This window comes from Esox lucius, chromosome 16 (assembly GCF_011004845.1).
Source record: "Esox lucius isolate fEsoLuc1 chromosome 16, fEsoLuc1.pri, whole genome shotgun sequence".
In the NCBI taxonomy this organism is placed as follows: domain Eukaryota; kingdom Metazoa; phylum Chordata; class Actinopteri; order Esociformes; family Esocidae; genus Esox; species Esox lucius.
The window spans coordinates 11,519,857-11,536,118 of record NC_047584.1 but is presented as its reverse complement, the minus strand read 5'-3'; the positions used below and the strand labels follow the sequence as shown (position 1 = coordinate 11,536,118).

Below are 16,262 nucleotides of genomic sequence, written 5' to 3'. Positions count from 1 at the left end.
GTTGAATAGGTTTGATTAAGATGGAAGTTCAGTCAACAGGGGATTGCAGTAGTTTTTTTTGCTCCCTAAATTGGGGATAACAAATATGCGATCCAGACCCTGCATGATCACAACCTATGGGTCTTCTGAAGCCCTTCTGATGCCATTCTGGTTGTAATTATGCTTCTCGCTCAACCAGGCAGTCTAAACTGGAACACGTATGCGCTGGAAGGAACAGGAACACCGAAGTTCTACATTGATCCAGCTCACAGGTGCTTGTGAGACATTATATAAAAGTGTCTGAATTAGGACCTGTGCATCATCTTGTGAGTAAAGGTCACACTTTTACATATGTTGTAGAGCTCAGCTATCCAATTATATCCTTACAGATGCCAGATTTGAAAAAGGTTAGTTACAGGGGGGCAATACATTTCTCAACATGGGATTGATCTTCCTAAAACCAGTATTAAAAACAAATCATACAGTCAATTACATTCTTATAAAGTACTTAAACTCAATGCTGTTAAAAGTTCAAGAGCTTTTAGATTTATGCAGTAGATCAAGGTAATTTAGTGCATATACTATTTAATTAATCATAATGGTGCACATTTGTTCTTGTAACACAGCGGATTCTACTTTCTACTAGTTGGACTTTTCTGACTGTTCAATATAGCTTAATAATTTTTATTTATTTTGCACTTTTATTCATATCCGAATGGAACAGCATCTATGTCTTGATTATTTACATATTCTATGTGGTTTTCTCATTTGCTTTTTACAATATATAAAACCTTTCGTGCATGGTAAATCTCAGCTTAAAAGCATAACACTGTTATAGATTTAATTTCTTCAGCATTTTGTTACTTGCTCTGCCTTATTTTAACCTTTCATGCATATCATCTTTCAGTTGACTAGCTTTTCAATCATGTCTGAAGAGAACATGTCCCTAACAAACTGCATCACCCTGCTGGGAGATTAAACAAATGAATCTCTTTCAAATGAAACTACCTTTCAGTTTATCTTAAAACTCTTACATCACAGTAATCTGTGCTGATGAGGACTGAATATAACCGTAAAGGTGTAGGCAATTTTAACATTTTGGTTTAAATCAGAGAAAGTATTTTCTTTTACTGAAATCACTGAAAATGTCACTTAAGAAACTAATGTCTGCAACATACTCCTTATCACCTGTTGGCTTTCATTACATGGCAACAAAGTAAGAAGCAACCACCAGTATCTTGCCACAGCCATAAAGGTGTCCGTTTTGTTTTGTAACAGACTGTTATGTTTGGTGTAAAGGGACAGCTGGAGTGTAAGGCAGCACATTCTGTGGTGAAAGAGCCAATAGGCAGCCAGACAGACACTGTGCTTTGTAGGACTTTTTGTTGCTTTTAACTTGCACAATGGGTGATACTCACTAACACCACTTTATGGAAGGAACTACAAGAAAACAAGTGCTATTTTGGCAATAAACATCCTATTTTTGCAGTGAATTAAGATTTTCTTTGTAAATGTTCAGAATCAACGGGCAACTCTAAAAGTAGAAATGGGCCAGATCTGGCCTTTACCAAGACACCAGGCAAATAGCTCTGTTGCAGAGCTAAAAACCTGCAGTGGTGAGTCACGCTTTTCCAGGTTGTTTATCGTCACACAGAGGTTCTTGGTGTTCATGGAGGGGTACACCATTAAGTTGTCAGCCTTTATGTAGAGGTCTTTTTCACTCCTGGGAGAAGTATTGGAAATCAGGTGGTGGTCGAAAGCCGGGCTGGATGTAGGACGACATTCTGTATGGTTTGAAACAAAGGAGGAGGCCTACCGCAGGTAGGGAAATAAGGGAATAGACCATCTGGCAAGTTGCCTAGCTTGTAACATGCTGCACCACATCCTGGTAAGACGGTGGACCTGGTAAGACGGTGGACCTAAGTTCAAATATAGTAAAACATATTTTTAACATTGTGACGTTGTCGCCATCATACGAAGTTACACTGCTTTGAAAGGAAAAATGTTTGACACATCTGCAAACTTTCAGGGACACTAGTAATTAGTACCAGCAATGCCATGTCACCTGGAAGAAGCCAGTTAGGAAGCAAAACCTGAGATGCCTGGCCATGACAGAGCTGGGAGGAGGATCTGACAGTGTCGAAGGCAGCCGATAGAAGTAAGAGGATGACGACAATGTGGAGCCAGAGCGGAGCAGAACACAGAGGAAAGCAGGGTGAGGGACTTCTCTTGAAGCCTGACTGGTTAGGGTGGACTGGGAGACCGCAAGCTCATTTGTGTTGGAAGGAAAAGGGATAGAGGAGATACCCATTTGTTGTTTTGCTATAAGAGGTTATGGGTTGGTTTCTTGAGGAAGGAAGTGACTCTTGAGGTCAAAGGGTAAGCAGCCGGGGGTCAGGCATTAACCAAGTCCATGTTCATCTCACGGACATAAGCACTGAGAATTCAGCAGTTGAAAGCAATGCTATAAAAGTAGTCATCCAGGTACAGGGGCATCACCTAACCTAGTTAGACAACACCAACAAAAACAGCTATTAAAAGACAAAACACTTTTTACAAGTTAGAGAAAAGTCCCTCCAGGCTTTAGGGGAACACCGCCAGAATAGAAAATAGAGTAACAGCAGAAAGAGGAGGGGGGGAGACAGAGAGAACAGCATTATTAGTGACATAAAGCTAGTCTATTATGGACCATATAAAAACCAGGGAGGACGTCTTAAGGACTAGAGGCAGACACAGCTGTTGTTCATAGTCCACCTCACGTGGCTTCAGCTGGTTTGTAGTGGTCACGCCCGTACAACAGACCCGCAGAGCACCGCCAGGACAAAGTGAAGTCGAGGCATGCACACGCCTTCCAATATTTTGCTCATACTATTTACCAAGTCCAGGGGAAGATTTATGAGCAGTGTTAATAACACAAGCGCCCAGAGCACAAGTTATCCTAGCGGGTTGGATATCTATTTTAAATGTCACTGCTGTGTGTGCGACTTAGAATGCAGTCATAAGACTGTAGCTTCCAGACAGTGTGCTCCTGGATGCTGTTTGTCATCTTAAATATATTAAAATGCATAGCAGGTCTCTCATTCAAAGTACTTATAGAGCCCTGACGCTGTTTGCAAACATTGCCACATTGCTAAGGCGCCAGCAAAAAAATAAAAGAGCCTCCAATTACATTTTGTTTATGAGTGCATTTCACGCTAATGTTTTATTTTAATTGGATTTTAAAGCCCTCGTACAGTCTTTGAAATGAAACAATTTAAACTGCATGTCTAATAAATCGATTGTGTATTTATTTAATGAAAATAACTAACAAATATAGTTTTTATAATTTCCTTAAGCCTCCTTGAGCTTGTGCTTGTTCTGATTGTGTTTGTGTAAGGAAACAAAATATGAGGATACTTACAAACGTGGCCCTGATTGGTTTAAAGCCCACCTCCTTACCCTCATTGGTCCATTACATTAGTGATGCCAAAAGTCCTTCTCCAAATAGCTCTTACCTCAACCTCAGCGTGGTAATATCATACATTGTGTAACTGGCCTTGTAGCCCTTTGACTGCATGACCAACATCTTGCAGAAAGCCACCAACATCTTGTCATCAACAAAGCTAATGCAGTATAGAAGAAAAAAACCACTAACTTCAACCAGTAAAATGTGGTGTTGGCTAGCTTTTGCTACAGGCTATGTCACTGAGTGTTAGCATTATAGCCTGACAGCAATGTATCATGTACAGAAATGTGTTTTGTACTGAAAAGGGATTCATTCACAGCCAGGGGTACATATCGTTACCAGGCAAGATGCACTTCCTCCAAACGTATCTAGCGATGACTGCTTCTGAACCACTTTTTGTTTGTTTGTATTTCTGTTTATGTCTGTGTGTGTGTTCCCTTTCATGAAGACTCTCTATGAATGCCACAATGGAGGACAGAGGTGGGGGACTCGAGTCACATGACTTGACTCGAGTCTGACTCGAGTCACAATTTTCAGGACTTGTGACTTGCTTGATTAAAGTATGAAAATGACTTGACTTGACTTGAGAACAAGTTACTTGAGACTTATAATAAACAAACAGCAATAAAATTATTTTATATGTTGTGACATCAGCAGCACTAATCAGCGTATGTGCCTTTAACGCTGCACAATTCAAACCGCGCCAAACATGGCAGACAGTAACGTTAGTCGAGCTCCACAAATAGTATCGTTTGGATACAAGGACTTTGAACTGGACCGTGTGAATAAAAAAAGATTTGCCAGATGCAAAATATGCAACAACGTCAAATTTCATTAGTCATTTTAAGAACCACAAGGAAAGGTAAGAAAGTAATCTCAGTTTCACTAAGATCTATAACGATTAAGTAATGAATTAATCTTTTGTTTGTCATAATTTGGCCTTGGTTGCATATTTTATTTTATTTTTTCTTGTTAGAAATGTGACCATTATCATTACAGAATACATCTGGTAAATAGATGTAAGGGAATTTGACTATAACTGTGGCATAGCCTGAATTTTAATGTTGATGGGCATCTTAAAATGAGCGGGCATGTATATTATTACACGTAGGCCATAATGTCTGTATTAAATGTGCGCATTTTCAAGTGTTTGTGGACTGCGTGTGGAAACTAAAAAGCATTGTGCTTACACCATAACAGTTAACTTTACTGCATGAAAGGCTAACATGGAGGCGCCGATGTGATTACTAGCACCTAAAATAGTTTTTTTTTTTTTACTCATACAGACAAGAATAATTACAGCGTAATTACATATCAGGCAGTTTTTCAGTCAGAATAATAATTTTCTTTAGAGGAAGCAATACAATCATTTTTAAATCAATACATTTCTTTTGAAATCAATATTTTGTGTCAAATTATTGATTTATTTGGTAGGTAGCCATGTAATAAGCGGGATAAGGTATAGCGAGGCGGTTGTTATAGCGAATATAACCACTTCAGGCTGATTCAAGAGGACAGAGGACAGTGTGTGTGTGTGTGTGTGTGTGTTCATCTCTTTAGTACTGTGACTTGACTTGAAACTTATAAGGACTCGACATGACTTGCTTAGGGTGAACCCTTGACTTGACTTGCTTGATTTTTCTGAACTGTGACTTGAGACTTGACTCGAGACTTGATGGTTAAGACTTGAGACTTGCTTGGACTTGACCATGTGTGACTTGGTCTAGAAGCCAAGCACTGCACTGTTTCTCTGGTTTTTCAGGTTCTGTCCATCATGTAGATTTGATACCATCAACTAGGGCACTAAGAATATTGGGGTATAAACTATTTGTACTGCAAAGCCCCAACACATGCCATATATCAGGAAATGTTCTGCTGCCCCGTGCTACCCCAGACAATATTTAAAATGTAGAGCCCCAACCCCAAAGAGGAAAGGGGTCATGCCTAGAAGCCTTTGAGTGGCATTATAGACTCAAGCTATCCGTGTCCTCTGGCCTCAAAGGCATTGTTCCTGCTCCCATAAAATATTGTTACTTTACAGTTTAAGTTCCCTGTAAGAACTGGGGAATGTGCTCAGTGGCCTTTCAACAGAGCATAGTGAAGAGTCAAGAGTATGAGAATGAGAGACCACTGGTAGTAGAGTTAGTGGGGATATTAAGGAGAGAGACCACAGGTAGTAGAGTTAGTGGGGATATTAAGGAGAGAGACCACTGGTAGTAGAGTTAGTGGGGGTATTAACGATTGAGACCACTGGTAGTAGAGTTAGTGGGGATTTTAAATAGAGACCACTGGTAGTAGAGTTAGTGGGGATTTTAAATAGAGAGACCACTGGTAGAAGAGTTAGTGGGGGTATTAAGGAGAGAGACCATTGGTAGTAGAGTTAGTTGGGATTTTAAATAGAGAGACCACTGGTAGTAGAGTTAGTGGGGATTTTAAGGAGAGAGACCACTGGTAGTAGAGTTTGTGGGGGTATTAAGGAGAGAGACCACTGGTAGTAGAGTTAGTGGGGATATATTAAGGAGACCACTAGGTATGTTGAAGTACACTGAGTAATATGCCAGTATTAGGTCAACATTTTTAGTATGTGGCACTGACCTTGGCATCGCTAACAAGTTGTTGTTTTTTATTTAGTTTTTTTACCAGCAAGCTGTTAACACTAGGACCACCAAGCCTTTCAATCGAACTTTGACAGCCAGAGCCAAACGCCGTTTTTCGTCATTAGCATACGAATCGGCCCTATTAGCATACACATTCTCCTCCGCAGAATCAACATCTCGTCAGAGCATCACTTCATCTACTGGGTTTGTCATCAAACTATATACAGTAGAATAGTAAAAAAAATCATGAATTACATAATTTGTTTTAAATGCTTAATGAATTTGAAAGAATACAGGAATATTTTTGTATTGAAGGTCTAAATCATACGACAAAAAACTACTTACAGAATACATAGAACGATAATTTCTAAGAACACAGGCTATAGTATGTATGTTCGTTCATTTATTATGCCCTACAAATGTACAAAATAAAAATTAAACAACCCTTAAATTATAACAAAAAAAATCCATTAGAATTTCATTTTGATCTCATTTTGGTGATGTACAAGGTAAAATAACAGACATTATCGACCAGTTTGCGATGGTCAGAGGATATCTGCATGAACAGCCGTACATAGGCCTAAAGCACGGCTGCTTGATTTCAACAGCAATGCATAACTCTAGTCTCCTAGAGTACTGGGAAATAAGACTTGTGTATAGGTGACATAAGTTATCGAAAAAAAAGTTAACAGGAGTTATTAGAAATTAACAGGTTACGTGAAGAGCTAGTCTTTGCAGGTCCGTCCCGGGGGTTCTAGTGGGGCTCCTGACTTGATTTCAATGGCAATGCATAGATCTCCAAGATTACTCGTCTTTGCAGGTCTCTCCCGAGTGTTGTATTTGGGCTATCAAGTAGATTTTAACATCAATGCATAGCTCTAGTGGTAAAAAATATCGGTGGTATTTTGTTTTGTGAATAATTTGTGTGTGCAATTTATTTTCTCTTTCTCTCCTAATATAAAAACAGTAATGTGTAATAACATTGTTGATTTGGTAATTGGTGACGGGTAAACATTATCCTTGGTATTTCATTTTGTGACTAATTATTAAAACATAATACATTTTAAAATGTACATTTGACAAAATAGACTACACAATAAGCCGAATGAAAAATTGTAATGTGTGGTAAGTAGCCTATATGGTTTGTATTATGTTTCAATAATAGCCCAATAAAGTTTTTGAATGGCCATGGAAATCTTGTATATCAATTGTAAGTTCATTAAAATCCAACCAAGGCTCTGATCATTCATCAGGTTAAGTGCCGTGGGCGATCGGCGATTTAAGTCAGAAAACAGGGTAAAAAAAACAGTAAATGTCAACATGTAAATAGTCTATAAATAGTTTTCTGTTTGTCAGTTTAGAATTCTGACAATGGAACAATGTTATATACGCCTATTTAGGAAAAGTCATGGAAGGAGGTAGCTTTCAAAATGTCAGTTTTATTTTAATTGCAAACTCAAATGCCAATTCACGTAGGCATTTGGCGCTCCTACTGTTAACACAAACCACATGTTATTACAGTAACTGCAGTCATTTTGGCCGGATAATAAACATCATCCAATATTCAGTGACGGTCACAACCCTGAGTAGGTCAAGTCCCTAACGCCCGGTCAGATATTCTGACCCTTTTTCACATGGGGAAAGCGACTGAGGTGGAAGCAAGGCAGGAAATGAAGTCAAACTCTCACTTTTTCATCCAGTCAGCGATGTCCTTGGCCGTGGCTCCATAGTTCTCATAGTGATGGAGGAACTTCCCCTTCCTGAAGTTAGAGACAGGGGAGGTGAGTGCACACCAAAGAAAGAGAAGAAATGAGGGAGACAGACAGGGAAGAGAGAGGATGAGAGGGATTTCGAACAGTTGGAAAACATGTGCTGTAGTCAGTACACCGAGGGGCTGGTTCACCTGGTTAGAACCCCAGGCTAAAGGTGGTTGTGAGAAGCCCCCGCCATGTTTTACTAGGCCCGTACACATTACAGCAGATGTTTTTTTATGAGTGCAGTGAAATGCTTGTGTATTGGCTCCTAAACGATGCAGTTGGTTTAATAACTGATTATTTTTTTTAGCTTTCTCTTAACTAAGCCGACGGATCATTCATGTGAAACGTGTTGTTCTCTCGCCACCCTGCACAGCCAAAGGCATTGAGTATAAAAGCACATTGCATCATCCAAAAGAATAACCTCATCTAGGTATTTTATGTAACGTGTGGTTGCATTATGGTATGAATTCTGATGACCTGAAATGTAACCTACCTTTGGCCACAAAAATCATAGAAATTTGACGCGAACATTAGGCGGTGACTCAGACAAATGGCACGATTTGGTTACGGAGGCAAAACCATTTGAGAAGCACTGATGAATAGATGTTCTATCCAGCATAAAGAGCTATGACATTGTCATGAAAAGTGAAAACAATACCATGAGTGGTTTTGTGCCAAAAGTGATATAAAAGATCTATATTACTTTCCATTCCCCCTAATAGATGCAGCCACCCAATAGTGAGAGAACATTTAAAAAAAGAACATATATTGTATGGACTTATCATTACTATGCATTAGAATAGAAATAGGGTATAAAATGCATCTCGGGGCCTACATTCTGGGGGAAGGGAGAACACTTGAATTGCAAATTTGTGGGTCTTCCTACATGGAAACCCATGTAATAACGGACTCATCTTCCCTCATCACCAGTGTCCCGAGACACTGAAATTAATCGGCGGCAGTGGCGGTGTGTAGGAAACGAGCAGAGTGCTGCCCGCTCCGGCTGAACCTAATGCCTACAGATCATGGTAATTTGTAACTGTCGCTGATCTTTAGGGATCTGTGAACATCAAGCGAATGCAATGCAATGTAAAATCAAATAAAGCGGCAGTTTACGAGGAACCAGGGGCCTTAGGCCAGTTTTTAACATTTCGCTTTACATAAAGCCTGCATGCATTATGCATTATGATCCAGTTATCTAACGACTTAAAAAACATTACACACACGGGTTTTAAGTACCATGTTCCCGAAATGTTTAACTGCATGCCCTTTTGCTCATTAGATAAAACCACTCTTCACTGGAAAGTCACTTGAACCGTGCAATGAGGAGGAAGATATTTCCAGCGGCGGTGATTGGTTCCTGAACTGATTGGCTCAGGTTTATCAGTAAGAAAGCCTCATTACCGCGACCAATGGTGCTGTGATCGTTAGGCTCTGTAGGGTCGTTAGCCGCGACACTCCCCCGGGGCCAGGGCTAAGGACCTTTCTTAATTAGCCCGCCCCTAATTAAAAGGCTGAGAGAGACAACGCAGTCTAACACCGAGATGGAGAGGATAACCCTGCTGTGAGCGTTAAGGCAGGGCCGGTGGGCTGAACCTGGTCTGGACGCCGAGGTTGGAGAGGGACAGGCTGGAGTTAGAGGCCAACTTGATGGTGTAAGTGGACTTCTCCCAATCCCAAATGAAGCCCTAAGCACCTGTTGAGATCTGAGTGGCTTCGACAGGTGAAGCCCTCTGATGGGCTAGACGTAAGATAAACCAGTCAACGACTCTTAGATCTCCCCAAGTATATGGGATACAGGGTATGTGCACCCATTTGAGAGTGGGCCTTGTGGCCTGTGGTGACAGCAAGTTCTAGAAGGGCCCTGGCGGGCGATGTCTGAGGCTTGGGGAGAGCGAGGCAGCTCTGAGAACAGCGCGCGCCCACAAACCAACCTCCGTCAGACGTCTCTCAACACAAAGCGAGAGAACATACAGTGCGCCAGGCCTTTGTCACAGTCAGCCCCAGCCAGCGAGTCCCTCTACGGTGAGTCTGCTTCAAACAGAATACTTCAAAAGCCAACCAACACCCCGAGTAAAACTTTGAGTGACAAAAACATATTCAGAAGAACATCTGGTGCAATACCTGCCTCCTGGAGAAAAAATACGTTTCAGGGGAGTGATGTCTGCCAACGCCTGTAGACAAACCCATCAGCCCCATCTCTTCCATCCGGCCGTGATTCCCTGCTAACACAGCCCTCTCTGAAGGCCCACTTATTTCCCTCATTGCCCTAACGGCTGACTCATGCAGACGGAGTGTTTGAGGTCTATTGTGATTGCGTGTGGATGTTGTAGCCCTAAAGTGAGAACGATAAGGAAAATGAGACGCTCACTCAAAGTAGCAGAAGGTCGGGTAACCCTTGACGTTGTACTCCTGCTTGAGGCCATCAAACTCGGCCGGGTGCACGTTCATCCCAGCCAGCACCTAGAGATGTGGACACACACATCCTGTATTGAACTGAAAGCATCACGCCACAGCAGGTTTGTTTAAAAAAAAAAAAAAAAAGCCACTAAAAGAAGACAAATGACTGAAACCACGTAAACAGAATACAGGATCTTTAATGAAGGGGACAATGCAATATGCATGGAAATGTCTTTAATTGATCAAGGTTGGCTTTTCAAAGGGCAATTGAAAAAGCTTACGGCCTTGTCAAATCAATTACAATCTTTGCGGTTCCCTGCCTTTACAATGTGAATGTTTAATTACTTCGGTATTGACTCAATCTGTGCTTTCTTATAGTTTTATGAAGACATGGCTCAGGTGTGATGAGGATTTTAATAAACTGTTCTGTGACTGCACATTTCTTTGAAATATAGTGGAAAAAAGGTGAGTGAAACAGTATTTCCAAGAGATGGCAATGAAGTTCTGTCTTGGATATGGGGTGGGCATACCCCACCAGCAGATTAGATTAGATTCAGTTTTATTGTAATTGAGCTGTACGAGCACAGTATAACAAACAGAATGATAAGAGCATATGCCAGCTCTTCCTTCTCCATACCACAGACTTGCCAGGAAATCATCCATAGCAATACTACATCATGCTCATGCCTTTTTTCTAATGGTCTGATCTAAATATGAGGTGTTTTTAGTCCAAATCATTCTTTGGACAATAATATGATTCTTCTTCTTTCTAAGTCAACACCATTATTTGGGCGTGAATAACCAGAATATTAACTTTTAAAAGTGAGATTTTCACTGGGCTGTTTAACGGACTGTGATTAGCATGCATATTCTCTCACTTCTCTTCAGTTTTTGCTATCAGGTCCTCACACTAACAAACACACCCACCCACGCAGATCCAAAAGACCCACACACTAAATGCATCCATTATGCAAATTACCAACAAGTAGCCTATTTATTGACTAATCGTCAGCGAGCCTAGTTGAAATTAGACAAATAGAAAGATATTTTGCTAAAACCATTGGTCTGAAATGGCTAAACGCTAAATCTTCTCATCAGGCCAACCAGACATTAGCCACATTACTGAGGATGACCAGCTGAGAAGATAATTATATCCAGTAACAACATCTCTCTGAACTTCTAAAAGTCCACTATATGGACTTCAATTATACAGATGGGGGATTGTGTTTTCTTTCTACAAATGTGTCTACACCTTAAACAATTTAAACAAAACATATTATGACTATTCCTGAAATAAAGTCTCTCAGAAACATGAGTTCCATTTATCTGGGAATACCTGAACCAGGTGGAAAGGACCTAGGAGTAAATCAGACTGAGGGAAAAAAAGAACATCAATAGTGCTATTATATAACCAGATAATCATACACAATTATTGCCTGCAAATCTTTATTTTCTCCTGAAATTCTAAAACCTTTCAGATGCATTTCACCTTTGGATGGAAATACTGGCATTATAATTATTATTAAATCAGCCTAAAACTATTTCACAGACGATCATAGCTGCGATTTTAAAATGTAGTCACAGGCTTTGCACTACATCATTAATTTCACAGGTGTGGTGGCAAAAAAATTATAGAAATAGGGTCATGGGCCAGAAAGTAAATGCTAGTTGGGTGTGGTAGTTGGACGTATTTACTCAGTTTTTGAAAGGCTAGGTGGTCCCATATCCCGTGTGATACTGTGCTAAACTCCATGTTGAGCGACAGATGTTTGACTCTAGCACGGGAACCAAATTAATCTTTACAATCCCATCTGTAAGCTCTTTTTAAGACTTCAAGTGTGCTGTGGTTAGTTTTGTGAATATGGGAAGGGATTCTGGTGGAGAAACAGAGAGGAGCAAGAGAGAGAACAACTCAGTGAAGGGAAATGCTCTTCTGCAGTCTACACTGAGACTGGAGGCAAAAACAGCAGCGTGCTGCATATGCATTAAACCCACACAGGTGCCCACACATCAAACTGACGTCGTCTGGGTATAGTTTTTATTTGCTTTCGGGGACCCTCACTCTTTTCTGTGCCAGTGTCAAGAATATGAGCCCTGAATTGAATAGTGTTGTGAAGTTAGGTGTTTTACTACAGCTTTTTGATAACAGACAAAACAATTGTTTGTAAAACCCTAGTTACAGATTCGGATTAAAAAAAAAAGTTTTCACCTGTGATTTTCATCTGCTTAAGCAGACCAGAATTCATTACTGGATGTCTTAAACTAAAGTCTTCAACAAATGTGTCTTTTTACAAGGGCCGCAACAGTTTGGGATACAAACTGAGGTGCTCAAGGGTTTTTCTCTGTGATGCACATTTCAGACAAACTATTTGAAAGAAAACAAGATTTTAGGCCTTTCATTGAAGAAAATGGCAAGTGTTCTTTTCCTGAGTTTTAATACCTCTCAAATATAGGAAGGTGACTAAAGATAAAGATTTATTTTTGGAATGTCTGTTTTGCCAGGTACAAATTACATTCTAAAGGCCAATTTCAATATAATATCCATTATACCTACTATGGTCCTAAAACACAAAGTATAATTTCCAAACTTCCAACTTTTATGGGGAAATACTTCCAAGTACTTGCAGATCACGGTTAAAGATGAGCTTGAGTGAGTTTAAAACACCTTTATACCAAAAAGAGGAAATAGAGTACACAGGCAATCAATGACTGATTTGAAATGTCTCAGAACTGAGACATTGAAATGTTTGCCGGAAAACTCATTCAGATACAAAGCTGGAATTTACTTACAAATGTACCCCTGGTTTCAGTAGCTGCTTGTTGAAATATGGGCTGCATCCTCTTACAGACACCACACCCTGAATGAGAAACAACAGGTGACATTACAGAGGCTACCGTCACCGAGTCAACGTGCTGAAACAAAGGACATCCCTGGATAGAAAGACCATTTCATCTCTCTTTCGAGGGACCAATAAAGACATCTCTTTGTAGTGTTCCATCGGCATGATGCAACCAGCATATCATAAAATCAAATGTATGTGCGATGACTCACATGGGGCGTAAAACATCATAAGGATAGGCCTTTCCTCCCTCTTCAGAAGCTTCCGGAAGTCCTGTTACAGAAAAGCAAGGAGCCATGTGAAAAATTATCTAAAAACAGTAGAACTAGTGAACTGAGCAGAGGTTCTAGTGTACAGCATGAATACTCCATGTTTCTCAAGGTACAGTGCAGGGATCTCCCTAGGGGTCACTGAAATCCAAGTGTTCATGGGGTGGGGGGGCACTCCTATGTGCCACACCGACAAAGTCACGCTGACTACAAACAGTGCCCAGAGTTGCCACTAGAACACATCCGCTGTCAAACTCATCATAACACCATCTGAGGTAGACAGCGTTTGACAAAACCTTTTGACGGAGAGGAGATCAATCTGCAGGCAGAGGGGGGGCTCTTCTTGTCCCTCCTGCTGTTCTATTCACCCCCCCCCCCCCCACTTCCTGAAGCTCTCATTCAGCCCTAGCTGCTGACACCCATCAACACCTCCACCCCCTCAGGCATGACACATCAACGAGTAGATGAGTAGGAGAAAAGAATCTCAGTTGATCAAAATAACTTTCCGTGTGTGTGTGTGTGTGTGTGAGTGAGAGAGTGTGTGTGTGTGTGTGTGTGTGTGTGTGAGTGAGAGAGTGTGTGTGTGTGTGTGTGTGTGTGTGTGTGTGTGTGTGTGTGTGTGTGAGAGAGTGTGTGTGTGTGAGTGTGTGTCTCAGTCTTTCGTGTGCCGGACTGGGTTCTGATGGCACGTATGTCGTGCTGTTGGTGAGATGTCAGTATGACAAAAACGACCTAATAGATTGTGTTCGAACTGGACTGAAATGAACTGCAGAGATGATGATCACCCAGTTTGGTTCGCTGATGTGTAGTTGTTTGTTCCATGTTGATCGGTGTTGTCGGCTAAGTTTGATCACAACAAGATTAATCGTTTTATAAACCATTAATGAACATTGTATAAGGGTTGACGGAACACAATGGATACTAAATGATGCACTCCAGAGTTTCTGTGTAACTTCAGGAAGATGGCTGTGAAGTGGCAATTATAAGTCAAAACAGATCCACATTATTGTGTGCACCACATTACTAATTTCTTATGTGCTACGACCAGCTGTTTTCTTGTTTTCATTTCCATATCATATGAACTTGGTTTATATGATACCAATGAACGCTTCTTTCACGGTCCAATATTGGTCAGGGTATTTAATCCAGAGGGAAATGTCCATCCTGTGCCACGAAATGCACAAAATGTTGCTGCATCTTGTAAGACACCATTCTTACATATATTTTTTTTACTTACTTTTTCTGATTCTACATGAAAGACATCTTTAGCTTCTGGGTTCTCCTCCCAAAGAGGGGCTCCAGTGGGGTCTTTCAGAAACGCCACCATGGACTGGAGAGAAAGACAAATGAAAGACACAGGGAGTTAAACGCATCATTAGCATACTGCTACCACTGAAATGAATGTTTCTCACCCTCTACAGTCTAGACAACACAGTACTACACAAGCAGACGTAAATCCACATAATTTTTACAGTGTTCATATGAAACACAACAGGAGGAGTTCTAGTCTAACAGATGGCAGATCAAATAAACTTCCATCTCAGTGCTCATCCATCCATCTAGTGCTAAGTAACCATGTAAGCAATTTCCCCACGTTAACTGTTCTTAATGAGTTTTGATAAGCCTCCCAGATAGACATGAAGCCATATGCCTCCAGAGGCGACAGAAGGTAGGAGAGAAAACATGATTCAACCTGAACTAAAAAACTGCTTCTGCTCTGTTCAGATATAAACTTTCCCAAGACAGCAGGAAAGCTGCAACAAGATAAAAGCATTTTAATGAAAGAAATGTCAATTTCAAATAATGGAATTAATCCCTTTCAGGGTTATTACCTTACACCTGTCTTACCTTATTACCAACTAGTTTACATAGGTCTATAAAACCCAGACCTAATTATTCAGTCAATACCTTTAATAAGACGACTGATACACGACCGGTTATGTGGCATTTAAAAGAGGGCGAGTCTTTATATTATGATGACAAGACAGCTTTCTTAATGTCCTTTGGCAACGGGCTGGACTGGCAGGCCGGAGACACATCAGGTCAGCACCAGAGCAGAGCACTCCATTACTCCAGCCACTCTTACGCGAGCACTCTGATTATAAACCACTCATAAACCCATCGGATTATCAAGTCTTGACTAAGCACCAGTCAGTCCAATTGCCATCGTCATGTCGGAGCAGAGTGTTTACTCAATTTATTTCAGTCGCAGTGGCAGAAGGTGTAGTACTGCGCATTGTCTATTGCGTGCTCACCAGCCATAGTTTTACAGCTAGATTCTTGCAATTCTACACATTTGCCACCATGGGGTTGAGAACATTTTCATTTTCAAAAGCAAATTTACTGCAATTGCACACATTTTGTTAGTCTTTTTTTTTTTTTTGCTATGGCCGAAATACCACACCTTCACTAATGGCTTATAATTTTCACAACACATTGACTGTCTTTTCATGCTTACATTTTTGAAAAAAATTACTTTGGCGTTATCATAAACACTTATTAGACTTTAATAGATTAATTGGAATTACACTTTCACCACAGGGGGGCATTTTGTCATAGAGTTCTTGTCACCCCCACAACCTTGCACACCGTGATAAACCGTGATAAATTGATGAATCAGATTTAAAAAATAAATAATCCATAATTAATTGAAAGTGTTTTATTTATTATATTTAAATGGGCGTTTTTCATAATCTTGCTCAATTCACTACTTGAAAGTAGCAATAAAACAAATTGAAAGCATGTGCCAAAAAGGGTTTTAAGAAGTGCATATAACAACACATATGTTCTAAAAAGCTGTTTTACTCTTAAGCTCTAAAGGTGCTATTCTAAACTGCTTTGATAAATATCTAATTATAAAGAAAACAACATGAAATACCACTAGTATGCTTTAATGTGTTAGAATGAACCCAGAACTGCAGAAAGGAGGAATAAGGAAATTCAAAACATTGCTGAGTTTAAACAGGCTGCTTTAA

At 40.3% G+C, this 16,262-nt stretch overlaps 1 protein-coding gene across 1 annotated transcript in view; it reads right to left on the bottom strand.

The window, feature by feature from the left end:
• pdia5 (protein disulfide isomerase family A, member 5) overlaps positions 1–16,262 on the bottom strand; it is a 66,307-nt gene that overhangs the window by 30,179 nt on the left and 19,866 nt on the right. Inside the window, exons 6-10 of the mRNA XM_010879729.5 lie at positions 14,525–14,617; positions 13,231–13,291; positions 12,969–13,036; positions 10,150–10,241; positions 7,710–7,781 (exon numbers count right to left, since the gene is read on the bottom strand). Of these exons, the coding sequence (XP_010878031.1) occupies positions 7,710–7,781; positions 10,150–10,241; positions 12,969–13,036; positions 13,231–13,291; positions 14,525–14,617 (386 nt within the window). The remainder of the gene's footprint in view (positions 1–7,709; positions 7,782–10,149; positions 10,242–12,968; positions 13,037–13,230; positions 13,292–14,524; positions 14,618–16,262) is intronic.